Source organism: Numenius arquata, chromosome 9, assembly GCF_964106895.1.
Source record: "Numenius arquata chromosome 9, bNumArq3.hap1.1, whole genome shotgun sequence".
In the NCBI taxonomy this organism is placed as follows: Eukaryota; Metazoa; Chordata; class Aves; order Charadriiformes; family Scolopacidae; genus Numenius; species Numenius arquata.
In genome coordinates this window covers 33303374-33330561 of record NC_133584.1, presented here as the reverse complement: position 1 = coordinate 33330561, position 27188 = coordinate 33303374, and the positions used below count along the sequence as shown (strand labels likewise).

The following is a 27188-nucleotide window of genomic DNA, read 5'->3' as shown; positions in this document are numbered from 1 at the left end:
GATTAGATATTAGGAAGAATGACTTTACTGAGAGGGTGGTCAGGCACTGGAACAGCCTGCCCAGGGAGGTGGTGGAGTCGCCATCCCTGGAGGTATTTAAGAAACGTGTAGACGTGGCACTTCAGGGCATGCTCTAGTGCCCGAGATTGTGGGGGTCTTTTGTGTGTGTATGGTTGGACTCGATGATCTCAAAGGTCCCTTCCAACCATGACGATTCTGTGATTCTGTGATTCTGTGATTAATTTAAGTTATTGCCAATTAGAAATACATTTTTGGACAGTGAAAAACAAAGACAAAACCTAGAACCACCTCCCCCTCCCCTTCTTCCCAGGCTCAACTTCACTCCTCCATTCTCAGCTCCTCTGCCTTCTCCTTTCGCTGTGAGCAGTGCAGGGCAGGTGGGGAACGAGGCTTACAGTCAGTTTGCAACAGCTCCTCTCTACTGTTCCGTTCTCCTCATACTTTCCCCTGCTCCACTGTGGGTCCTCTCCATGGACTGCAGTCCTGTAGGGTAAGACTACTCCTGCATGGGCTCCTCTCCACGGGCCACAGGTCCAGCCTGGAGCCTGCTCCTGTGTGGGCACTCCACAGGCTGCAGTTCTTACAGGGCATATCCACATGCTGTGGCGTGGGGTCCTCCATGGGCTTCAGTGCAGATATCTGCTCTGGCATGGTCCTCTCCATGGACAACAGGGAAATACCTGCTCTACCATGGTTCTCTCCAGGGGCTGCAAAGGAATATCAGCTCCAGAGCCTTGGAGCACCTCCTCTGCCTCCTTCTTCACTGACCTTGGCATCTGACAGGTTGTATTTCCAAACTATTTTTCCTCACTCCTCTCTTTGTTGGGCAGGGTTTTTTACCCTTTCTTAAATACATTTCTGCAGAGGTGCCACCATCTTGAGTGAGGATCTCAGCTGTGTCCTGTGGTGGGTCCGTTGGAGCTGACTAGAACTGGTTATGTCCAGCATGGGGCAGCCCCTGGCCTGTTCTCACAGAGGCTGTCCTGCACCACCCCCTCTAGACACAATCTTGGCACTTACACCCAATGAAGCTGCATAAACCTTAATACAAAGAAATGTATCTTCAAGTGAAGAGAATATTGAAATATATTTACCTGGATTAATTCCTGATTATTTTTTTAAACAAAGGAGCTGGCTGATGTTAGTCTAGGGCAGCACAATTTCAGAGCATGAGCCTACCATGATTATCCAGATGTGCACACCCCTACACAAATGGGAATCCTTGTTGATCGCTGTAAGACTTGCAAAGGCATGATATATGTCTGAGCAGGACGAATGCAGTGTTAGAGCCTTTAAAAATATGACACCTGCAGCATAGTCTCATCTGAGAATCCTGTTGCATGCAAATAGAATGAATATTGAAAAATGAAGCCATCATTCTGACACACTAATCTGTCAAATGTATATGTATATTGTTTCTTTCTATGAATTTCTAATCTATGCATTTTCAAACACCTCAGTATGAAATGTGGTTATCTTTTGAATATGACTTTATGCAGTTTTCTACAGGTCATTTAATCTCTCATTCTCTTAAAATGGAGGGAAGTGTAAATCATGGATGTTGCTAGAGAAAATATTACCCAAGGGTATTCTGTATTAGCATTGGCAACAGCTGATAATGATACGGATTTGCAATATCATATCATGATGCGCACTCTGTTGAGCTGAATTACTTATTTTCTGACTTTTTCTTTCCGTAAAAGAAGTTAGAAGACAATATTACAGCTAGATTTACTTCTTGTGGGAGAATGTCCTGCATTTTTAACTGAAAAGTTATAGACCATACTTTCTTTATGTAATATGAGGCATTTTCAGTTATCTAGTACTCTTAATTATATATAAAAACCCCAGGAAAGGTCCCTACATGCATACATAAGTTAAAAGAATCACAGAATCACAGAATGATATGGGGTTGGAAGGGACCTCTGGAGATCATCTAGTCCAACCCCCTGCCAAAGCAGGTCCACCCAGAGCAGATTGCACAGGAACGTGTCCAGGCGGGGTTTGAATGTCTCCAGAGAGGGAGACTCCACCACCTCCCTGGGCAGCCTCTTCCAGGGCTCTGCCACCCTCACAGGAAAGAAGTTCCTCCTCATGTTTAGGTGGAACTTCTTATGTTCCAGTTTGTGCCTGTTACCTCTTGTCCTGTCCCTGGGCACCACTGAGAAAAGACTGGCCCCATCCTCTTGACACCCTCCCTTTAAGTATTTATAAGCATTGATCAGATCCCCCCTCAGTCTTCTCTTCTCCAGACTAAAAAGACCCAAGTCCCTCAGCCTCTCCCCATAAGAGAGATTCTCTGAAGAAGTTCAGATAATATTTTGGAATGTATTTTTGACAATTCAGAAGCACAACATTAGAAGCCAGATAGCTCAAATGGGCAGATTTCAAGCCGGACTTTCTTATGAGACCAAATACATTTAAAAAGATCATATCCCAAGATCTGATTAAACTCTCTTTGGCACAAAACCTGAGAAAACCTAAACCAATTCAAAACTTTCCCCAAAGCATGGCCAACATTGTGAGGACTGGTCGCTGTTATGCCAAATGCAGTCACCATCTACAAACTGGTTTGCTTACCACGGGAACTTTCAGGCACAGACTCACATATACAGATGCCTTCTGTATGGGAGCACCCAGCCAAACCGGTTTCAGAGCACAATAGGTGAGATGCAGGGGGTTGTCATCTGACTCAGCTTCATCTCCGCCTTGCCTTGTCTCTGCAGAGATAACTTGGGGGGAGCTGCAAAAACAGCTCAGCCCGGGGTTGTCTCAAGATTGTATCACAATAAGAACCCAAACCGAATGGAGCCTTAACTCCCTTAACAAATAAAATGCCCTGAGTCCCATCCCACCACTAGTCCCATGACTTTGAGTGCTAGACATCACAAAATTGGCAACAGAGACTTAGCCATCACACCACCAGAGGTAAACATCCCAGATAGTGTAATCCACTCAGGCATGATCCTGCACCCCCACAGAATCAGGAAATATAAACCGCAAGGTTTGAGGAGAAAAATGGGGAATCTTCCAACGATACAGCTGGCCTGTAGGAGATTCGTCCCCGCCTTGTCCAGGACGCTGTACAGGGTAACTTCCCAGGGATTGAGTGACCTTACCTGAGAGAGAGGGTAAGTGATAAAGAAACATACGTATGGTATATGGCATGCTATTAAGATCATGATTTGTGCACTCTTTTAAGGTATTAATATCTAGCGCGCTTGTGGTTTGTGTTGTTACTTTTCGGGATCACTTGTAGGTTGCAATAGTGTATTCCGTGAATTGCTTTTAAATTGCAGTAGTGTGTTTGCCATTGTACACATAGAACTCGCAATAGTGACGTATTGGACCTGTGAGTGAAGTCCAAATAAATTGTTAATTTGAACATCTCAGTGAAGTCTTTTTTCCCGTTTCATCACACCTTCTTATCCACAGCCGTTCCCCATGAGAACACAAAAATATTCTCCAATTTAAGAGGAGGAAGTGGGCAGTGTATTTTGTACACCACAATCTCGTATCATAGAATTCTGCAATTACCCGGATTTCAAAATTTTAAACATGAGTCATGCCTACCTTCAGTGTAGAATATTGCATCTTGAGGTTTACTATTCAAATATACAGTTAAGCTACAGCAAATGGGGACTGCAATACAAATTTGGTAGTTATATCATCCATGCTGAATTGAGTGATAAATGATTTTCGGGTAAAGTTGGCTTAGCTTGCTTTGCCTTTTCAGATTTATCATTCACACTTCATCTTTAAAGCTCTGTAGACATTCTCCCAATGGTCTTTTTTAATGCAGTTTCATGTAAGTACCAAATAATGAGCTTTTCAGAATGGATTTGAAACAACTGAATTTCTGCCGTACATTTTCAATAAACCGACTTGTTCAAAAGTTACTTAAATAAAAATGAGTTCCAAGTGGCATATTATCCTTTCCCCTATAATTAAAATAAAATGTAAAGACATACATTAATATTTATGTCACATCTTGAGCCGGTCCATCCTGATTCACAAGAGCATTGATATCCATCAACGAGATCTATACAGCTGAAATACAAAATAGTGTTAATCAGATGAAGCTATGTCATTCTAGATTAAGCACTAGTAGTATCATTCTGTACATTCTGAAACAGTGGTCTCACATAACCTACTGAAATCCATAGTACTTTTAATTAGTTTCCATAATGGGTTTCAAATGTGTATATTATGGGTGCTGAGAGTTTTTATAAGGATACTGATTCTCTTATCAAAAGACATCTTCCCATTTCAACCTGTTGGCATGAAACAGCTAAAGATTCACTTTTAAGTATATTAAACTCTAATTAATGCACATGTACTGAAAACTGGTTTATGCTAATGAACAAGAATGAAAGAGAAACTGAGATAATGTAACAGTATATTACATTAGCTTAAGCAGGCAACATCTGTCATCTTTAAGTGTGCTTGTACTCTTACTTTATGGAAGAACATAATTAAAAGCACATTTATCAAACTCCCCATATCATTAAATCTTAAATATTGCTAGTTAGGTGCATTATCTTGTAGATAATAGTCAAATAAAAATAACCACCTTCCATGAAGACAAGGATCTGGCAAGCATTCATTAACATTTATCTCGCAGTTTGTTCCAATAAAACCTCTTCTACAGTGACACTTATAGGAGCTGATGTCATCAATGCAACTTCCATTGTTGAGGCAAGGAGTAGACATACATTCATCTATATTTACTTCACATCTATCACCTGCGTAAAAAACAGAAGATAATGACTAATCTTTAAATTCTAAACTCAAACCAACTAACAGTTTATTTATTAATATTAACAATTCCAGATAAACTGGTTTTATTTACATACATTGTTTATATAGCTCATGATATTCATCAATAAAGAACATCCCACTGGGATTACCTATAGGTGCAAATGCCCAGAAGAAACCAAAGTTTCAAGAGTAATTTTTTTACACAGTTATTAGAAAGATGGATAGCACAGGTTTCCTATAAGAAGAACACAGAATTAACATGATACATGTCTTGGTGGTGATCTAACTGTGATACTTAGCTTTTCAAAATGAAATTTTGAGAAAAGCAGGGGCTTTCAGTAAATGATGCAAGACGTAAAATTCTTTGAAATCTTTTTGAAGACATTCATTATGAGATACGGTGGTGCATTTTTCTGCTTGTAATTTTCCTGTGAATTAGTGCCACACATCTTCCATCTAAACATCTCAAAGTATTTTAGGAAACACTAATTAACCACCAACACGTACCTAGATCTCTTTGCAGGCAGCTACTGCCCACTGCCTGGCAGGCAGCTAAGCCCCACACAGCTTGCTCCCCGAGAGTGGGATGGGGGAGAGAAAAGGATGGGTTAAAGTGAGAAAACTCTTGAGTCGAGATCAAGACAGTTTAATAAGTAAAGCAAAAGCCGTGCATACAAGCAAAGCAAAACAAGGAATTCATTCGCTGCTTCCCATCATTCAGGTATCTGCAGGATAACAGGGCTTCATCACATGTAACAGTTACTGAGGAAGACAAACGCCCGGATACCAAAGGTCCCCCCTTCCTTCTCTTCCACAGCTTTTATTGCTGAGAGGATGCCATACGGTCTGGGATACCCCTTGGGTCAGTTGGGGTCAGCTGCCCCAGCTGTGTCCCCTTTCAAATTCTTGTGCACCCCCAGCCTACTCGCTGGTGGGGCTGTGTGAGAAGCCGAAAAGACCCTGACACTGTGCCAGGCCTGCTCAGCAACAATTAAAACACTCATGTGCTATCAACACTGTTTTGGTCACAAATCCAAAACATAGCCTCATACTAGATACTGTGAAGAAATTTAGTTCTCCCAGCCAAAACCAATACACTAGGGAACAAGAACATTCTCCTGATTTTTCAGGTGTGAGGGCCCGGGGAGGTGTGGAGGAGATAAAAAGAATGCTTAAGACAGAAGGTCTTCCTCTGGAGCAGAGAAAGCGTCCAGAAGCCAGAAGTTACATCAGTTCCTCTGGCTCTCCATTTCACAACAAAAATGAAAGGCATTTTTTGCCTTTCTGTAATGAGGTATTTACTTAAGTATCTCACTGTCAACTCAACTCAGCTATTTTATACACAAATGTGAAGAGTAAATGGAAAGTTCCTATACCCCTTTGTCATTACTATGCAGCCAACCACTGGCAGTTGGAAGTCCCAGTAGGAAGAAATTCATAGGAAGGAATCCATAGCAAGGAAGAAGCACGGAGATACCCCAAACTTTGTCTAGTCGATGTGTGAATATACTGCCAAAGATCAAAATCAGGCACTTGCAATAAAGCTATTAACATGTTACAAATAGAATTATCTTAAGATCATGGGGAATGTTTTTACCTAGTAAAGGTCAACAGTGTAATATTCAAATTAATATGAATGTTAGGTATGTAATACTATTCTACACATTTGAGGAAATTGCTTTCTTCACAGAATCACAGAATGATATGGGGTTGGAAGGGACCTCTGGAGATCATCTAGTCCAACCCCCTGCCAAAGCAGGTCCACCCAGAGCAGGTTGCACAGGAACATGTCCAGGCGGGTTTTGAATGTCTCCAGAGAAGGAGACTCCACCACCTCTGGGCAGCCTCTTCCAGGGCTCTGCCACCCTCAAAGTAAAGAAGTTCCTCCTCATGTTTAGGTGGAACTTCCTATGTTCCAGTTTGTGCCCATTTCCTCTTGTCCTGTCCCTGGGCACCACTGAAAAAAGACCGGCTCCTTTCTTTGTCCATTATTACTAATTTCTTTGGCCATTGTTACTTATTTCTTTGGCCATTGTTTTTCTTTGGCTATTTATTTGGCTGCAAATATTCTTAGCTTCCTGATTGAGTCAAAGAGAATAAAACAACACCCTAGATTCTGTTTTGAAGTCTGTGGCCTTGGCCGCCGCAGACCTAGACCACTGGTCCACGTGCTCTAGTGGAAAGTACACGACAGCAGACTGGACTTGGCAGGTCCCCCCAGGAAAAGGATCTCCAAGGGGCTGCTGTGCCATTCTGTATTTGAGCGCAGTACTTGCACCATGCTGAGCTATGCATCAATGAAATGGGTGGTATTAATGTTCACAGACTCCTGTTCTGCTGGTTCTTCTCCCATGTACTCTTACCAAAATGATACAACACACTTTTAAAACTTCACTTTCCGAGTTAGTTACACGTGTTACTTAGGAGGTGCAAATCTGTATTTTAAAAGTTAAAGGTTCTCAGTTCAAATTTAGTAATTTGGTTTTGGTAATGGTATATATGTTAAAGTAATAATTAAAAGATAGTTTTAGTGTTCTATTAAGTTTTAAGGCAGATATTTCTTATCTTAGAATCACAGAATCATAGAATGGTTAGAGTTGGAAGGGATCTTAAAGATCATCGAGTTCCAACCCCCCTGCCATGGGCAGAGACACCTCCCACTAGAGCAGGTTGCTCAAAGCCCCATCCAGCCTGGCCTTGAACACCTCCAGGGATGGGGCAGCCACAGCTTCTCTGGGCAAACTGTTCCAGTGTCTCACCACCCTCGCAGGAAAAAATTTCCTCCTAATATCTAATCTAAATCAACCCTCTTTCAGCTTAAAACCATTCATTACCCCTCGTCTTATCACTCCACTCCCTGATAAAGAGTCACAGAATCACAGACTATTTCTGGTTGGATGGGACCTTTGAGATCATCGAGTCCAACCAACAAAAAAAACCCAACCAACCAACCAAACAAAAAACCAACACACCCAAAAAATCCCAGAACACCAAAACCAAAACAAACGCCCACAACCACACACCACGCCCACCCACAAACAGACACAACCCAACAATCTCAGGCACTAGAGCATGCCCTGAAGTGCCACATCTACACATTTCTTAAATACCTCCCGGGATGGCGACTCCACCACCTCCCTGGGCAGGCTGTTCCAGGGCCTGACCACCCTCTCAGAAAAGTCATTCTTCCTAATATCTAATCTAAACCTCCCCTGCTGCAACTTCAGACCATTTCCTCTGGTCCTGTCGTGATTCCCTTGGGAGAAGAAGCCAACACCCACCTCTCTACACCTCTACACCCTCCTTTCAGGGAGTTGTAGAGGGCAATGAGGTCTCCCCTCAGCCTCCTCTTCTCCAAACTAAACATGCCCTCCCCATCTCTCCTGTAGCCCCCTTTAGGCACTGGAAAGCTGCACGAAGGTTTCCCCAGAGCCTTCTCTTCCCCAGGCTGAACAGCCTCAACTCTCTCAGCCTGTCCTTGTAGCAGAGGTGCTCCATCCCTCTGATCATTTTTGTGGCCCTCCTCCTTAACCCACTCCAACAGATCTATGTCCTTCTTATGTTGGGGGCTCCAGTGCTGGATGCAGTACTCCAGCTACTCTCATGAGAACGGAGCAGAGGGGCAGAATCACCTCCCTCAACCTGCTGGCCACACTTCTTTTGACACAGCCCGGGATGCGGTTCCCTTTCTGGGCTGCCAGCGCACATTGTCAGTTCATTGAGCTTCTCGTCCACCAGCACTCCCAAGTCCTCCTCAGGGCTGCTCTCAATCCATTCTCCACCCAGCCTGTGTTTGTGCTTGGGATTGCCGTGACCCAGGTACAAGACCCTGCACTTGGTCTGGTTGAACTTCATGAGTTTGGTATGGGCCCAACTCTCAAGCCTGTCCAGGTCCTTCTGGATGGCATCCCTTCCCTCCAGCGTGTCTAACAGTCCACACAGCTTGGTGTCGTCGGCAAACTTGCTGAGGGTACGCTCAATCCCACTGTCCATGTCTCTGATCTTGAAGAAAGCAAACCCTAGAATAGCTCTGTTCAAGCTTTTTTTTTAATATTTAAAATAGTTTGCTTTATAAATAATCCAAAGCCATTCATTCCTACTGCTAACTTTCACTGCTGCTGTTTTCTGTCATCTGCATAGGCGTAACACATCCAACTAAAGGAAATAAACCTGAAATCAAGTTATATTATATTTTAAAAAATAGTACATTGCTAGTAAGATATTTAAATATTAGTTCAGCAACATACCAGTAGCAGATTCCAAAATCACATAAAGAAATTTGATTTGACTATGATCAACACGTTAGAAGCTTGGCTGCAATACCACAGTGGCTGCAGCCTTTCATTCAAAGAGGTCAACACGTATTGATATATTGATTCTGAAAGACAGATTAACGGTTAAAATAATCATTGATAATTGTTCCATATTCATGTGCTTCCATTATTGCATAATCTATTGAGAAAGGAAAAATTATAGTTCCTTTAGAAGAGTAACATCTTGTGATTACATAGATTGTGATTTACGTTCCTGACCTACTCTTATTTATGCTACACTGATCTACTGTTTCAATGCCATTGAATACTTTTTTGCCTAACAGCTCAATGAATGCCATGGCAATGCAGGGAAAATCCATTACTTGATTGTGGGAGAAGAAGACTCGGTGCATAAATTTACTGTGTCAATAAATAATAAAAAAAATACATTTCAAAAGACAAGACACATCGGGGAAAAACATACTTTATATTTTTCTTTCATTCCTAGAAAAAGACTTACTATTATAACCTTAGAGAGTTTTAAAAACAAATCACTGCAGTATTTCGTTTGTTAAAAAAAAAAAAAAAGTACTCAGAATTACCAAATTGTGGAGACATTTTCAACAGGTACATTATATAAAGAGATTTTCCTTTTCTGTAACTTGAAGGCTTAGACTAGATATGACTGGTACCATACTTATATGAGCTTATAGAGGCTTAATTAGTGAGGGTTTTTTAAATTCATAGTTTTTTTTAAACTCACCATTTGTTTAGCAGTTGTCCTCATTACTGATATTAACCCAAGAAATATTTAACAGTAACCAATTATAAATCATCAATAGAAGTTGTGGATAAATACTAGAATATGATACTGAACACTGGTAGTTATTTATATACATATACATATATTATATACAGCTTCAAAATCTCAATTTGGACAAAATATGTATTCAAACGTGTTTCATCTTGACCATGATCAAGAATGGTAACTGATGATTCTTAGCTGACCTTTTGTACAGGAGAAAAAACCAAGAAGATAATACAGAAAAAAAATATATCAGCTGAGCTATCTGGGATGAAAAGCAATGTAAAGATAAACTGGTATATGGAAAAATAATGCATTAGCATCTCATAATTAAAGCAAAAAAAAGCTGGGATGAGTGCTAGGTGAAAAATTCAGGTATTCTACCTATTGCAGGAAGATGCAGAAGACTCACTTTGAAAAAATATGTTATGACATCAAACAATTTGTAATAATTTCTACCCGCTATAAATTTATTACTGCAGCTTTTGAAATACTTTATATAATAAAGAAATTTTCTGAATACGCATATGTACAAAATCACATTGTAAATAAATGCTTTAGTCTTCTTAGAAGACATTTGTCACTAGAATCTCTTTTGTCTCTGATAAATTAACTGTCACACAATTGCCCCAATCATCATATTCTAAAACAACTGTCTTACAAATCTAGAAATATGTTGCCTCTTAAAATTAGCAACTGACTGCAAAGAACTAGTACTCAGTTTGTCACAGTGACATCAATCTTGTGAACAGCATAATGTCCTTTTTACATCATTTTAGTATGGCCTCATTCAGCCTGTTGTCAGTGAATAAGCTGTAACAAAAGCTTTCTAAGTACGCTGCATGAAAAACTAGGGTTGATAAGGTTGCTGAGCTTGTTTTTGTTGATTTCATCCTAAGAAAGATTTATTGGAGCACAGTGACTAATATCAGAGGTTTAGATTTTCTATTTCTATTGTATTTTGTGTCAGTAATGGATTTATTTTGGGCAGTTATATCACCTTCCTTATATTAAGCCAAGTTAAATTGGTGCTGATTGGTGCAGAAAAAGTGAGTGGCTGCAAACTGTTCTGAGTATTTTTTTCTTTGTTTAGACAAGGTTTGATTTCCACTCTGGATGGGAAAGTGAAGAGAACTTTACAAGATAATATTAGACCACAGGGAACAAAGTAATTAAGACAAATACAGACTAATTTACGTGGTCAAAAAACTTTTAAGATATTTGTTTTCATTAAATATCCATTTTGAATCTCAGATACGCACGCATGGCTTTTGAGAACTGTATCTGCTCATTTAATTTAAAAGTGAATGCAGGAACCAAAGGGATTAAATACAAAAAACCATCACCTTCAGCTTGCACCATCTGTTATTTAGATATTTGAACTCTGGACTGTTGCACGATGCATCAGAAGCAACAATCTAAGCAAATTGCTTCGTGGCTTATTGCTGTGTCTAGTCATCGAGAGCGCCAGATCAAGCATCAGATCTTAGTGATTTAAACACTTTCTGCTCAAAATAATAGAAATTCAAAAATTCCTAATCTTATAACAGGTGAAAGGCCACACACCATATAGAGTCTCTAGAATTTAATGACAGTTCCTGTTAATGTTTTAACAGTCTGACAGTCAAAATTATCAGCACTGAAAAGCAGTGATATTACAATAGTTAAGATGGTTATACCAGAAATCCCTGCAAACGCTATCTAATCCTTTCCCACTGGTGGTGTGCTCAGGCTTGAAATGTCCCCACGGGTCTAAAATGTGATGCTACAGTTTTCTCCTGAAACTTGTAGACGGAGGGTGGGTGGAGGGGCATTGCAAGGATTTGCCGGCGCCAAGGTATCTTTGCCAGGAGGATTGTGAGGTGCCTGGTGGGGGATTTCTTTCTTCTGTTTGTTTGAAGGAACATGATGCTGATACCTTTTTCTTCTCCTAGTCTTGGGTTCTGCTTTGGTTTCCCTTTATACCTTTCCCTGTCACAGCCCCCTTCCTTCTCCCAGGCTGCCAGCTGCAGCCTGGCCGTGGCCCTCAGCCCAAGGCACACAAAGGGTTTGTCAGGCAGTGACTGGGGGACAGGGTGACAGCCCTCCCCAGCGGGGCCACCCCAGAGCTGAAGCTGGAGCAGAGGAGGCAGCAGCCACTGGCCGCGGTGCAGGGGTTAAACCAGTGACACCCAGCTCAGGCCATGGAGAGGCTGAGCCCCTGCACAGCTGAAATCATATTTACTGGGCTACAAAATGATATAAAGCAAGCTATACATAAAGACACCACAGTTTAGAATTATGATTCAGTTCACAGATGAATAAACTTACAAAAAGGGATGGAGAAGAAGGTATATCTGAAGACAGTGCACGTAAAATCTATTAATTCATGTCTGAACATTGGAAACACCGTGACAAAAATGTCAGAGATGTCAATATTGCCAGAGTAGGTCTCATTGTAGCCAGGCAAGCTGCAAATATCAATTCAATATTTATGACATTTTAACTTTGCTTTTAAGAACATAACGTTTAGTAGGAGCAATTACTTTATTACAATTGAGAAAAAACTTTTAAAGCTAACAGATAACTGAAAACTTGTAACTGAAAGACAAGTTTCTAAGATGCAAAGTATCTCTCATTTGAACTAATACAGTTCAATAGGGAGAAAAGAACCGTATTGGTATGTTGTATTTTATATATAATGTATGTATTTCATATATTGCATATATAAGTTAATGTAAACACACACACACACACATAGTCTTACAGAGAAATACCCATAGTTTTTTTCAGTATAGTCACAGTTTATTGGCCATTTTAATTTCAACATTGTAACATAAAATGGAATGTAAAAATAAAATTAAAATAAGGGGAAATTGGAGAGCTGCACAATGTGGCGAAGGCACCACGAGAAAGATGTTCTAGCACCACTCTAAGATAATACAAGTATAGCTTTGTGTAAAAAAAAAATATTCACATTTACTTCCTTATCACTCTCTAACCTAAATGCCTCCAGAATATACTAATGTTACGATGATGATTATTATAGCTTTCGATTTTCTTCTCTATTTGGCATCTTTTATGTAGTCTGTAATAATCTTATTTAAAACTGAAGCATTTACGCTTTTTTACAGTCAAGTGATAATCAAAGTTTACTGTATAGCTACAAACTCAACTTGTCTTTCTCTTCTAGGGACACAAGGAATCATACTTACTACTAATAAAGTAGTGTATTGTTCACGTTACAGTTTAAATGTCCCATCAGAAAGGAGAACAATACCACCCTGGCAGGTTTTCCAGACCCAACTGGACAAAGCCCTGAGCAGCTTGGTCTGACCCCATGGCTGACGCTGCTTTCAGCAAGAGGCTGGACTAAAGACCTCACAAGGTCCCTTCCAACCTGAATTATTCTGATTTAAGAATGAAATTTCCCCGGTAGCTTGACCTGGTAGCCTGGTTAACGGCAAAATGCATGGGATTGAAAGTCTGCAGCGGGTGCATGGAAGTAGGTGACAATAGAACAAGAATTTGATCACGGTGAAATGCAAAATTGTTTGTGAATAGCATGTATTTTACCACAGCCTAATAATTTAAAAAATTCTCAAGCTATGTAATAATAAAAATACGAGTATTAAATTTAATAATAGTAAACAAGAATAATATTAAATAATAAATAATAATTTATAATTGGTCAAATCAAACCTCCCTCAAAAAAATCCAAAAAGAAAGTATGCAAAAAGGTTGGCTGCTTTTGTTTTCCCATTTAGATTGATGCTAATCACACACTGAGACTCCATGCAGACAAGCAGAAAGTAGAAACACTTGAAATAATCTTAATATCTGGAAATAATCTTAATTACTGATGAGAAAATGTATTAGTTAAACTGCAGGTATGCTTTGGGTAGTATATCTAGGCACCAGCGTTTGGTTCATTTAATTACTGTAGCACAACAGAGTCACTATTTGTTTCAAATGAGAACTTGGCAACTTAGAATAGTACTTTCGTCTGACTGAGGGGAAATAACCCAGATCCAAGTCATGTAATCATTGAGAGCCAGAGAGTTGCCCCATACCTATTTCCACTGCAAACTAGGGAAAAAAACCCCCAAAAAACATTGGAATTGCTAAGAAAACTACTAGATTTTTAGCATGACAGGTCAACCCATTCTGCTTTAGTGAACAAAATACTCTTCATGAAATCATCTACTCTGAACCCTGTTGAGGATAAAAGACAGAAATTGCTGGCAGAGAAGCAAAAAAATCCATGACGCTGCCATGGCCATTCTTTTCAGAAATAAGAAGCACAACTTTACAGTTCCAGCATGTTGAATTCTGCAAAGTGAAACCATCAATCACCAGTCATTGCTTTAGATATTTATTGCTGTGACTGATTGAAACATCCACAGGTTTTTAAGTGATCATGGAATCACAGAATCACAGAACTGTCGGAGTTGGAAGGGACCTCTAGAGATCATCTAGTCCAACTTCCCTGCCAAAGCAGGGTTGCCCAAAGCACATCACTCAGGACAGCATCCAAGTGGGTCCTGAAGATCTCCAGAGAAGGGGACTCCACGACCTCCCTGGGCAGCCTGTTCCAGGGCTCTGTCACCCTCTCCGGAAAGAAGTTCTTCCTCATATTTGAATGGAACTTCCCATGTTCCAGCTTGTGCCCGTTGCCCCTCGTCCTGTCACTGGGAACCACTGAAAAGAGTCCAGCTCCATCCTCCTTCAACCCACCCTTTAGGTACTTGTAAACATAGATAAGGTCTCCCCTCAGCCTTCTCTTCTCCAGGCTAAAGAGCCCCAGCTCTTTGAGCCTTTCCTCATAAGGGAGATGCTCCAATCCCTTAATCATCTTAGTTGCCCTTACGCTGGGCTCTCTCCAGTAGTTCCCTGTCTCTCTTGAACTGGGGGGCTCGGAACTGGACGCAGTATTCCAGTTGTGGCCTCACCAGTGCAGAGTAGAGGGGGAGAATGACCTCCCTCCACCTACTGGCCACACTCTTCCCTATGCAGCCCAGGATCCCATTGGCCCTCTTGGCAACAAGGGCACATTGCTGGCTCATGGATAGTTTACTGTCCACCAGGACTCCCAGATCCTTCAAACATGATGAATTGCATGTTTTTATCTAACTAGTTCCCAGTCATGAATTTTTGAGTACATAGCAAAAAACCACACTATCACAAATAGGTATTAAAATACTCTTATTTCATTTGTAACGTTATCTTTTAGAAATATTACAATAATTTAATATAAAAGATTTAGACATTAAATACATTTACAACTTACACAAATCTTAAAGAAATACCACAGAATCACAGAAGAACAGACTGGCATTATGATGTATAATGGTCCTCTGTGGTGTTCTAGCATTAAAGCGGTTTAAAAGTTCCGTTGTCACAGCATTTGTAGCAGAGCAATTTGTGTGGAAATTGAGATTTCGCTCCCCTGGGCCTTGGTAACTCTTACAGAATAGAAACTCCTTTCAAGAGGAGCATGCACAGTGGCATACCTGAATACATTCAAAGACCCCTCCAAAGTTACACTCGCTGAAAAGCAGAGAGACTTTCCTAGCTAGCAGTGACAACTTGGGAAAAGCTCAGGGCTTTCTCCAATTTGTTGTGGGTATAATATGAAGCACTGATTTTTGGTTCCACAAGCTCTAGATCATTTAAATACTCACCTAATATATTGCTTACCATAACAGATAAGATCTAGATATAATCACTTGCCCACAAGCTCTCAGGTGTTCTCACTGGATAGTCCTATCCCCTGAATTCTGCATTTCAAGCAGCTCAAAAATTCCTCAGGGAAGGATTCTACATCTGCTTTACCTAAAACACTGATCTGGTAGATTATATTTATGAGAAGGTAAATTAGGATGTTATCAATTTCCATTACTATCTGTTTAGCCGGGAATTATCTCAGCTTTATTGAAGGTTCCTGTTCTGTTAAATACTATGTGTGTGTCCTATGGAAGATACTCATGTGCTATATATTGTACCATGATCAAAAGCATACGGCAAACCATAGAGCTTCACAGCAGCACTTCCATAATTAGGATACCATGTTTAACAGTGATGAGACATGGTTTCCTGGAGGAAGGGATTATTATTATTATTATTATTGTTATTGTTATTATTATTATTGCTGCTGCTGTTGTTGTTATTACTATTACTATTCTTACTACTACTACCACCACTGCTACTATAATTACTTTGATTGCCACTTTGTGGCAACACGACAGAAATAACAAGAATGGTGCTAATATTCTTGGAAGCCTCAGTAAAATTTGTTCCTTTGAGAGAGGCGACCAGCCTTTCCACAAAATCCACATGGGAAGTCAGGCACTGAAGGACTTTAGAAACTAGAAAAATGAGGAAAGAACTATCAGCACATGTCCAGGTAGCATAATGCAGTAGAGCATTAGGTCCCGAAGAAAGATGTGCAAAGCAGTAGCTCTGGAAGGTCAAAAGCACTTTAGTCATGTTAGTATGGCATTGTATATGGCTTTACTGCCATGACTCTAAAGAGTGCTAATTAGCCATTCTGACACCATTCTGATACAACTACATTATGTTCTTCGGCCATTCAGTCTACCTTGCAAATTTTGAACTGTGATGTACAGGATGCTCACTGCTGTCAGCTGCATGAGTCTGGGAGATCACGTTCCCCCATTTTCACTAACAAATTACAAAACTGTTCTCAGACATTTCCAAATCCACTTGATAAGAATTATAGAATCATAGAATCATACAATGGTTAGAGTTGGAAGGGACCTTAAAGATCATCGAGTTCCAAACCCCCTGCCATGGGCAGGGACACCTCCACTAGAGCAGGTTGCTCAAAGCCCCATCCAGCCTGGCCTTAAACAATTCCAGGAATGGGGCATCCACAACTTCTCTGGGCAACCTGTTCCAGTGCTTCACCACCCTCACAGGAAAGAATTTCCTCCTAATATCTAATCTAAATCTCCCCTCTTCCAATTTAAAACCATTACCCCTTGTCCTGTCACTACACTTCCTGACAAAGAGTCCCTCTCTGGCTCTCCTGTAGGCTCCCTTCAGATATTGGAAGGCTGCTATGAGGTCTCCCCAGAGCCTTCTCTTCTCCAGGTTGAACAACCCCAGCTCTCTCAGCCTGTCTTCATAGGAGAGGTGCTCCATCCCTCTGATCATTTTCGTGGCCCTCTGCTGGACCCGTTCCAACAGGTCCATGTCCTTCCTGTGCTGACGACTTCAAGAAGCAAGAATGTTTCACAGACAGAATGCACAGATGGCACCTAGTGGATATTACATATTGAAAATATTTCTTCTGTTGGGTTTTTTTTTTTCCTCTTAGTAGAAATGATTAATATTAAACAGGCCAACTACGGAAAGAGAGAGAATGTGGGAGAGGATGCACCACCATAATCTTACATTATGTGCAAGAATCGGATTCAAGATTTTTGTCAATATGGAGTGATGCATGCAAAAAGAAGAAGTTACCTGAAACTCTTTTTAATGTTGCATTTAATAACCTTTATGAAGGTGCAGGAAACTTGAAGGAAAGTCTGTGAGAATCAAATTGAGATTTTCTCCTGGTCCATGATACCACTTTAGGCAACAGGTGTAAGTCCTAACATGTCACGACTGCATGAACGGTGTCCTTTTAATCATTATAAAGCAGTGTCTTCTACATTGATGCTATTCATAAATAACACACTGTTTCTTTTCAGCAGTCAAAAATAAGAAGCAAAGCTAGTTGTATTCATCTTTTACTGACTCCTATAAATCCAGAAAAAAAGCTGGCTTTGTTTGAAGATAAATAGTAATTAACTGCACAACACATTGGTGAAATCACCTTAGAGCTGCGATACTAAATACATTCAAATTAGACAGTAATGAGCATGAAGAACAAACACTTCACATTTAGGTATTCTTTGCCAAAAGACAAGCATTTCTTCCCTAAAGGCACAGATCTGTAACCCAAAACAATTATATTTTACTAAACAAGGGGACTGTGCTGTCATCCAAGTTCCTAATCACCCAATTTAGTTTGTATGCACAGTGAGAGTTGCTGTTGCCAAACACTCGTTATGAATGGACTGTAGCATAGCTTCAGTTCAGCATAATCTGTACAAAAAATTAGGTGGTTATTGACTTTGTTTCCTTAAGGACTGTGAGAACCCGACTGAGGACCCAAAACTTTGCATGCACTATAGAAACCTTTCTTAAAAACAGGATTCTTAGCTGTTCAGTAACTTCAGTGCTTTGAAACTACAAATACATTCTCAAGCTTCCTAGTCAGAGGTCACTGCTATATGATATAGTAACCTTTACAGACCACATGAAATAAATGTTTCCTCAAAGAAGAAAATATATACTGGACTATCTTCTCCTGTTGCTGAAGCTGTAAATACAAGATTTGAAATAAAATCATCAAAAGGTCACATCCAAATAGTGAACTTGGGTAACAAAGGTTACACATAATAATCTAAGTTGGTTTCTGGCGTGGCATACAGAACACTGGGCCAAGCAGAAATTCTTGTATTCAATTCTTGTATTCATTTCCTGTAATTCAGTACCCTGTGGGCTGCGTCTGAGTGAGCTGAGAAAGCTGGCTTACATCCTTGGAATGCTGCTTTCTATCACATCTGAAAAGCCATGGAAACTGGGGAAAGTCCCCAGTGACTAGGAAAGGCAAACACTGCACTTATCTCCCCAGAAAAGGCCAAAAGGATGAGCTGGGGAACTACAGGCCAGTGACCCTCACTTTGGTCCCTGGAAGACCATGCAGTGAAAACTCTTATAAACCATTTCTAGGCAATAGAAAGAGAAGAAGGCGACAACAGCAGGTGAACAACCAGCAAAGGCTGAGAGCAGCCCTGCCAAGATGGACTTGAGGTACTTGTGGATGAAAAGCTGCACATGATCTGAAAATGTGCACTTGGAGCCCTGGGCTGCAACCACATCCTGGGCTATATCAAAAGAAGAGTGGCCAGCAGGTCGAGGGAGGTGATTCTGCCCCTCTCCTCTGCTCTGGTGAGACCCCCCTGGAGCGCTGTGTCCATCTCTGGAGTCCTCAGCACAGGAAGGACATGGACCTGTTGGAGAGATTCTAGAGGACATCTACAGAAATAATCAGAGGGCTGGAGCACCTCTCCTGTGAAGACAGGCTGAGAGAGTTGGGGTTGTTCAGTCTGGAGAAGAGAAGGCTCCAGGGAGACCTTATAGCAGCCTTCCAGTACTTCAAGGGGGCCTAGAGGAAACATGGGGACAAACTTTTTAGCGGTGTCTGTTGTGATAGGACAAGGGGTAATGGTTTTAAACTAAAAGATGGTAGAATTAGACTAGATATAAGGAAGAAATTTTTTACAATGAGGTTGGTGAAACACTGGAACAGGTTGCCCTGAGAGATGTTAGGTGCCCCATCCGTGGAAATATCCAAGGTCAGGCTGGACAGCAGAGCTCTGAGCAACCTGATCTAGTTGAAGATGTCCCTGTTCACTGAAGGGGAAGATGGACTAGATGACCTTTAAAGGTCCCTTCCAACCCAAACCACCCTATGATTCTATCAGTTTATCAAGGGAAAACCATGCCTGAACAACCTGATTGTCTCTTATGATGAAATGACTAGGTTTGTGGAAGAGGAGACACCAGTGCGTGTCACTGTTCTTGATTTTATCATGGCTTTGACACTACACTGTGTCCTGTAATATTCCTGTACCCAAGTTAGGATGCTAAAGTCTGGAAGAGTGGACAACTGCTGGCTAAAAAGCTGCTGGCTAAAAAGCTGGCTGTTTGGGCCCAGACGGTTGTGGTTTATGGATCACAATCTACCAGAAGGCTTGCTAAAAAAGGACTATCCTCAACTCTGCCACCAGGCTCAGGAACCCGGGAGGCTTGAGACTGGACTGTAGTAGCAATCCCTGAAAAAAAGACAACTTTGTGTACCTCAGACTCTTCCATGTCTTTTGTCACTTGGTTCTCCTCCTCACGGAGAACCAGGCTCACTTCTTTATTCGCTTTCCTTTTGCTGCCACTGTACATATAGAAGGCCTTCTTGTGGCTCTGCTCATCCTTCTCTATTCTCAGCTCTAGCTGAGCTCTTCCCTTCTTAATTTCAACTCTGCACACCTGGGCAATGGGTTCATATTCCTCCTAAATAGCCCATCCCTGCTCCTTCCACCAAACGTGTGTTTCTTTTCTGCATCTGAGCTCAGTCAGGTGTTTCCTATTCACCCTTACTGGCCTTCTGCCATGCCTTCTTGACCACTTTATTCCTTGAACAAGGATCAGCAGTAATTGGAACAAAGCTGCTACCAGACTAAGATTTAATTAGTTAAATTATGGCTCAAGGCTCTAGTTAGTAGACGGTAAGTCAGTCTGAGAGAAAAAAGAATGTTTATGCCCTAACCTTGGCTCTCAGGGAGGGAAAGGGAACTACCAGTCTAGACGTTGTACTTCAAGCCAACTCCTTGATGAGGTTACACATTACTGTTCTATGTTCTTTATGGCCCAGGAAATCTTTGCTTGAATAGTGTTGAAGATCAACAAGTACAGCAAAAGTGCCCCCTTTCTACCTTACAAATCAGGCTAACTTATAGCATGGACATTATAGCACTTCTCAGGAAAATGCATTAGGTAAATTTGCCCTTTTGTGACGCTGCGTTCACTGAACCTAAAATTCCCCAAACCTGCTCTAAGCATTAAACTAAAAGACAGACACAATCTACCCCTGCATTTATTACAGAAAGCCAGTTCTATCAATATACGTGTTAAATTTGTTCTTGATGTGCCAATCAGTTTTTGCCTCTCTTGATGTGTAAGCTGCATCCTGCTTTGACATCTGAGGGAGCGTACCATGAGAATCCTCCCCTCTGACTCTAGATAAATAGTCAATTCGGTTAGTAGTGTAGTTGCTCTTCTTCCTCTGGATATCAATAGCAAGGAATACAGACAGAGGTTTGAGGAGTGCAAATACAATCGCTGTAGAAGCTGTAGAAGTATCTGGGAAGGTCAAAAAGATAAAGAAAACTCCTCTCCTTTTTCATTGATTGTATCCTGTGGGACTTTTTTGTTAGGTCAACCCATTGTATAAGAAGCAGAGCAGAGTCTTCATTGTCACGTAGACAAGATGAACAGCAGGTTATGAGACCGAGGATAAGGAAGGCTGGGGCTCAGAGCTGGCATTTAAGATAAAATACAAGATGAGTTATTTAAGCCAAGGTTTTGACTTGGTTTAACGTACAACTTAAGTGCACCCTTAGTCACTTTCAAATGTCAGTTTGTACTGATTTCATAGAGAAGATAAGACTCTAAGGGTAGATCTGAGGTAAAGAGAATAGCTATTTAGAACTGAGGAATAATTACTGCTCTGCAGAAATGACGGCGGAACCTTCACAGGTGATTTCATGGTACTTAGTCATTTTTAGGCATCTTTTAAATCAGATGTCCAATAATTGGTAGTTCGAATCAGAATTTTGAATTTATGTATCTCAGTTTAATACACATCCTATTTTCAGCACTGAAATCTTATTTTGAGTACTGCGTGGAGGTGTCAAAGCATTGGCAGGGGGGGCAGGGTGGGGAGCTGCAAGGCAGCCTCTGGGAGAAGAGACCAGATGCTGTCTCATGCTGGACACAGACAGCTCCAGCTGGCTTCAACAGACCCACTGTTTCTGGAGCGTGTCCAGAGGAGAGCCACCAAGCTGGTGAGGGGTCCAGAGAACAAGTCATATGAGGAGAGGCTGAGGGAACTGGGCATGTTTAGTTTGGAGAAGAGGAGGCTGAGGGGGGACCTCATTGCCCTCTACAACTACCTGAAAGGAGGGTGTAGAGAGGTGGGTGTTGGCCTCTTCTCCCAAGGGAATAATGACAGGACCAGAGGAAACGGTCTAAAGTTGCGGCAGTGGAGGTTTAGGTTAGATATTAGGAAGAATGACTTTACTGAGAGGGTGGTCAGGCCCTGGAACAGCCTGCCCGGGGAGGTGGTGGAGTCACCATCCCTGGAGGTATTTAAGAAACGTGTAGATATGGCACTTCAGGGCATGCTCTAGTGCCCGAGATTGTGGGGTTGGGTGTTTTGTTTTGTGGGGGTTTTTTGTTTGTTTGTTTGGGTTTTTTTGTGTGTGTGTATACAGTTGGACTCAATGATCTCAAATGTCCCTTCCAACCATGAAGATTCTGTGATTGTAAGACACAGCTGAACCCCTCAGTGAAGATGGTGGTGCCTCTGTGAAAATGTATTTAAGAAAGGGCAAAACACTTCACAGTCAAGGTGAGGAGGGGGAAGTGAGAAACAATCCTGCAAGAACCAAGGTCAAAGAAGGAAGGAGAGGAGGTGCTCCAGGTGCTGGAGGAGAGATTCCCCTGCAGGCCATGGAGGAGACCACAGTGGTTCAGGTATTCCCCTGCAGCCTGTGGAAAGCACTCCTGACACAAGCAGGACACCCACACTGCAGCCCATGGAGGACTTCATGCTGGAGCAGGTGGTTATTTCCTGAAGGAACTGTGACCCGTGGAGAGCCCATGCTGAAACAGGTATATCCTGAAGGACTACAGCCTGGAGAGAGGACCCACACAGCAGCAGGGGAAAAGCGTGAGGAGGAAGGAGCATTGCAGAGGAGCTGTTACGGACTGACCACAACCTCCCACTCCCCATCTCCCTGTGCCACTCAGGGCAGGGAGGTAGAAGAGCTGGGAATGAAGTTGAGCCAGTGAAGGGGTGGAGGAAGGAAGGAAGGAAGGAAGGAAGGAAGGAAGGAAGGAAGGAAGGAAGGAAGGAAGGAAGGAAGGAAGGAAGGAAGGAAGGAAGGAAGGAAGGAAGGAAGGAATTTTGTCTTTGTTTCTTACCATCCAAAAATTTATTTTAATTAGCAATAAGATAGAATACTTTTCCCCAAGTTGAGCCTGTTTTGCCTGTGACAATAGTTGATAAGTGATCTCTCTCTCTTTATCTTGACCCATAAGTTTTTTTATCTTTATTTTCTTCTCCTGTCCTGTTGATGAGAGGAGTCTGAGGCAGCAGTTGGGTGAGCATCTGACAGCTGCCCAAGGTCAATCCAACACATTTTAGGAAAAAACCCCTTTAGTCCTTGCAAGAGATCTTAGAATTATTCAGTTAACCTCAAACAAAGAAAATCAGAAAATAAAGACTTAAGTCTGTCAATGAAGGCAGTAAAGACTTGGTAATCCTAGAATCCTTTCAAATGAAGCAATTAGGAATTATCAAACAAAATTCTACCATCAAAAAAATTGTATTCTTATTAAACCCATTTTGCAGCAGACCTGGTGACTCAGACACTTATGGTTTATACTTGCATATAAAATAAATTTTTCCTGAACATGAAAAATATTTCACTTGAGACATGTCTGAATCATCTGGATTACACTTTAACGCAAGGTTGTTCAGATGGTAAGATTTATAAAGAAGAAATTATTAACAACTCAATTAGGAAAATGACCTTGAGGGTAAATGATCATAATACACTTTGTTTAATTAATTATTCCTTTTAAGATGTTATATTGTGCAGCTGAAGAGAAAGCAGTATTAGTGTTTTATTTAGCAGTTTTTTAGTATCAAACTCAGTGGAATATATATATGTATGTATTTTTTTGTTTTATTCTTTACATAACTATGTACCAGTGCAGATTCAGAATGCAACATCACACTAATTTGTGAAAATGAAGATGCAGCTATACTTATTGATTATATTTCCTTATTATGCTTTTAATTTTAAATTGCTGATTATGTTCCATTTAATTGATAATTCCACAGTCGTAAGAATTCCACTTGCTTGCACTGTGCCTCCAGATTCTCTAACAAACGCTTAGTAACTTACCAAGTCAAAATGAAATCTGACATAGCCTTTGATTCTCCTTTGATTTCCTTAGATTATGAGCAAATTTCCTGTATTTATAGTAATATATATGAAAACAAAGGACTCTGGAATCATATAGAGGAAAACAGTCCCTAAGCTGTATTTAAAAGGGTATCTTAGGGCTAAAAGATGACTATGTAAGCACGGTGTTTTTTTACTCAAAAGATCTATTCTCTATGTACACTAAGTTTCATATTTGGTACGCTACAAAAAGTAACGTTTAGAGTTGCTTATTTCTTTATAACACCGGCAGTACAAATTCAACAGTTCATGTTACAACCATTGAAGTTCATCACTCCAATCAACAAATGGATGACCGTTTAGTTAAAACAGGTTTTAGATTGAGTGACTCAGGAGGTATCTTTCACGTTTCATGTTGTTATATCTTAACACTCACGTACCATAAACATACAAACAATAAGCAGTAACAACTGTGATCTTGAGTAAAGAGCTACTCTACTTCGGACTTCGGAGGGCAGTTTCCACGGAAGGCCGCACAGGAAGGGTGTCTCTTTGAAGGAGGAGCATTCCACTGGTTGAACACCGGGCACTGTTCTGTGACCATCTGCGCAGGTCAAGGGCACTCATCCTCCCTGACCCTCAAGGCAGAATGGTGGGAACTCATCTGAGAGCAAAGGCTGCAGCTCTGGCTTGGGGGTCTGCACCATCCACCTTATCGATGGCCGATGCCTCCAGACGGCAGACGGAGCTGCTGAAGGGAGGGGCTGCAGGGCAGACCTCAGACTGCAGGAGGTGCCTAGACCTTTCTCCTGGGGCAGGGATAGGCAGCAGACCTGCCTGCAAAAGGTGTGCCCAGGTGCAGGACATCCGGCAGCAGGTGGCTGAGCTGCAGGAGGCAGTGAGGAGGCTGCATAGCTTCAGGAAGGCTGAGAAGGAGATAGACAGCTGGTTCCAAGCGCAGTCTGCAGTGGACCCACAGCCAAGCAGCTAAAATCTCCCAGACTGGCACACACAGAAGGGAGGGAGGGTCAGTAACATGGAAGAATGGAAGCTCGTGACAGCAAGGACCAACAGCAGGCAGAGATTTCCCCTAAAGCCTGAGGTGCCCTTGCAGAACTGGTTTACCACTCTGCAGACTGAAGAAGAAAGACCTGTCACATCAGGAGAGAGGCTGGAGATGAGTAAGGCAGCCGGATTTGCTACCTGTAGAACAACTAGCGCAATAAAGAAAAGGCAAAGGGTGGTAGTAGTAGGTGATTCTCTTCTGAGAAAAAGTGATCGTCCCCTGTTCGAGGCTGCACCTCGAATACTGTTTTCAGTTTTGGGCCCATCATTACAATAAAGATATTGAGATTTTGGAGCATGTTAAAGAAAGGGCAACGAAGCTGGTAAGGGGTCTGGAGAACAAGTCTTATGAAGCGCTGCTGAGGGAGCTGGGGTTGTTCAGCCTGGAGAAGACAAGGCTGAGGAGAGACCTTATCGTACTCTGCAACTACCAGAAAGGAGGGTGTAGCGAGGTGGGTGTTGGTCTCTTTTCCCAAGTAACAAGCAAGAGGACAAGGGGAAACAGCCTCAAGTTGAACCAGTGAAGGTTTAGACTGAGTATTAGGAAAAGTATCTTCACTGAAAGGGTTATCAAACATTGGAACAGGCTGCCCAGGAAAGTGGTGGAATTGCCATTCCTGGGAGAATTCAAAAGATGGGTAGACGTGATGCTTAGTGACATGGTTTAGTGATGGTTTTGGCAGTGTTAGGCTGATGGTTGGACTCGATGATCTTAAAGGTCCCTTCCAACCTAGACGATTCTATGATTATATATTTGAGAAGTCGTGGCAGTCTGGTGAAGTGCCCACTGACTGAAAAAGGGGAGATATAACCCCTGTTTTTAAAAAGGGAAAAAAGGAAGACCTGGGGAACTACAGGCCGGTCAGTCTCACCGCCAGGCCCAGCAAGATCATGGAGCACATCCTCCTGTAAACTGTGCTCAGGCACATGGAAAATAAGGAGGTGATTGGTGATGGCCAACATGGCTTTGCTAAGGGCAAATTGTGCTGACAAATTTGGTGGTCTTTGGTGACAGCATTACAGTGTTGGTGGATAAGGGAAGAGCAACTGACATCATCTAGCTGTACTTGTGCAAAGCATTTGACACTGTCCCACATGACATCCTTGTCTCTAAATTGGACAGACATGGATTTGATGGATGGACCACTCAGTGGATAAGGAATTGGCAGGATCAGTGCAGTCAAAGAGTTGTGGTCAATGGCTCGATGTCCAAGTGGAAGCCAGTGATGAGTGGTGTTCCTCAGGGGTCAGTACTGGGACCAGTGGTGTTTAACATCTTTGTCGGTGACATGGACAGTGGGATTGAGTGTACCCTCAGCAAGTTTGCCAATGACACCGAGCTGTGTGGAGCATTAGACATGCTGGAGGGAAGGGATGCCATCCAGAGGGAGCTGGACAGGCTTGAGAAGTAGGCATGTGTGAACTTAACGAAGTTCAGCCAGGCCAAGTGCAAGGTCCTGCACCTGGGTCACGGCAATCCCAAGCACAAACACAGGCTGGGTGGAGAATGGATTGAGAGCAACCCTTAGGAGGACTTGGGGGTGTTGGTGGACAAGAAGCCCAACGTGAACTGACAATGTGCAGAAAGCCAACTGCATCCCGGGCTGTGTCAAAAGAAGAGTGGCCAGCAGGTCGAGGGAGGTGATTCTGCCCCTCTCCTCTGCTCTGGTGAGACCCACCTGGAGTACTGCATCCAGTTCTGGAGTCCTCAACACAGGAAGGACGTGGACCTGTTGGAGTGAGTCCAGGAGGAGGGCCACAAAAATGATCGGAGGGATGGAGCACCTCTCCTGTGAGGACAGGCTGAGAGAGATGGGGTTGTTCAGCCTGGGGAAGAGAAGGCTCTGGGGAGACCTTATAGCAACCTTCCAGTGCCTAAAGGGGGCCTACAGGAGAGATGGGGAGGGACTCTTTATGAGGGAGTGTAGCGATAGGATGAGGGGTAACGGTTTTAAACTGAAAGAGGTTCGATTAAGACTAGATATTAGGAAGAAATTCTTTCCTGCAAGGTGGTGAGACACTGGCCCAGGGAAGCTGTGGCTTCCCCATCCCTGGAGGTGTTCCAAGACCAGGCTGGATGGGGCTTTGGGCAACCTGGTCTGGTGGGAGGTGTCCCTGCCCAGGGCAGAAGGGTTGGAACTTGATGATCTTTAAGGTCCCTTCCAACTCTAACCATTCTATGATTCTAACACTAAAGGCACAAGTGTCAGTCACTTGTCAGCAGAGTCAAAATGTTACTCTGGTTCTGTGCAAATTCATATAATAAGGTTAGCATTTCATCATGTTTTTAAATTTATTCTTTATCTATGGTAATACTTTTTTTTTGGCTGAATTCAGAAAACATTGTTTTTCTTTGCACTCTACGACCTCTTTTAATGTGTTTCAGCTGAATGTATGGGTTAAGAAATCAGAAATCAAGCCTTAATGTAAATAACATTTTGAGCTACTTAGCAAGAATTGGATCCTCCAATAAGCAGA

The 27188-nt window shown here is 41.9% G+C and overlaps 1 protein-coding gene across 1 annotated transcript in view; it reads right to left on the bottom strand.

Moving 5' to 3' along the window:
• Positions 1 to 27188, bottom strand: part of EYS (eyes shut homolog) — an 895325-nt gene that overhangs the window by 483454 nt on the left and 384683 nt on the right. Inside the window, exons 27-28 of the mRNA XM_074153627.1 lie at positions 4595 to 4766; positions 3993 to 4071 (exon numbers count right to left, since the gene is read on the bottom strand). Coding sequence (XP_074009728.1) covers positions 3993 to 4071; positions 4595 to 4766 — 251 coding nt within the window. The remainder of the gene's footprint in view (positions 1 to 3992; positions 4072 to 4594; positions 4767 to 27188) is intronic.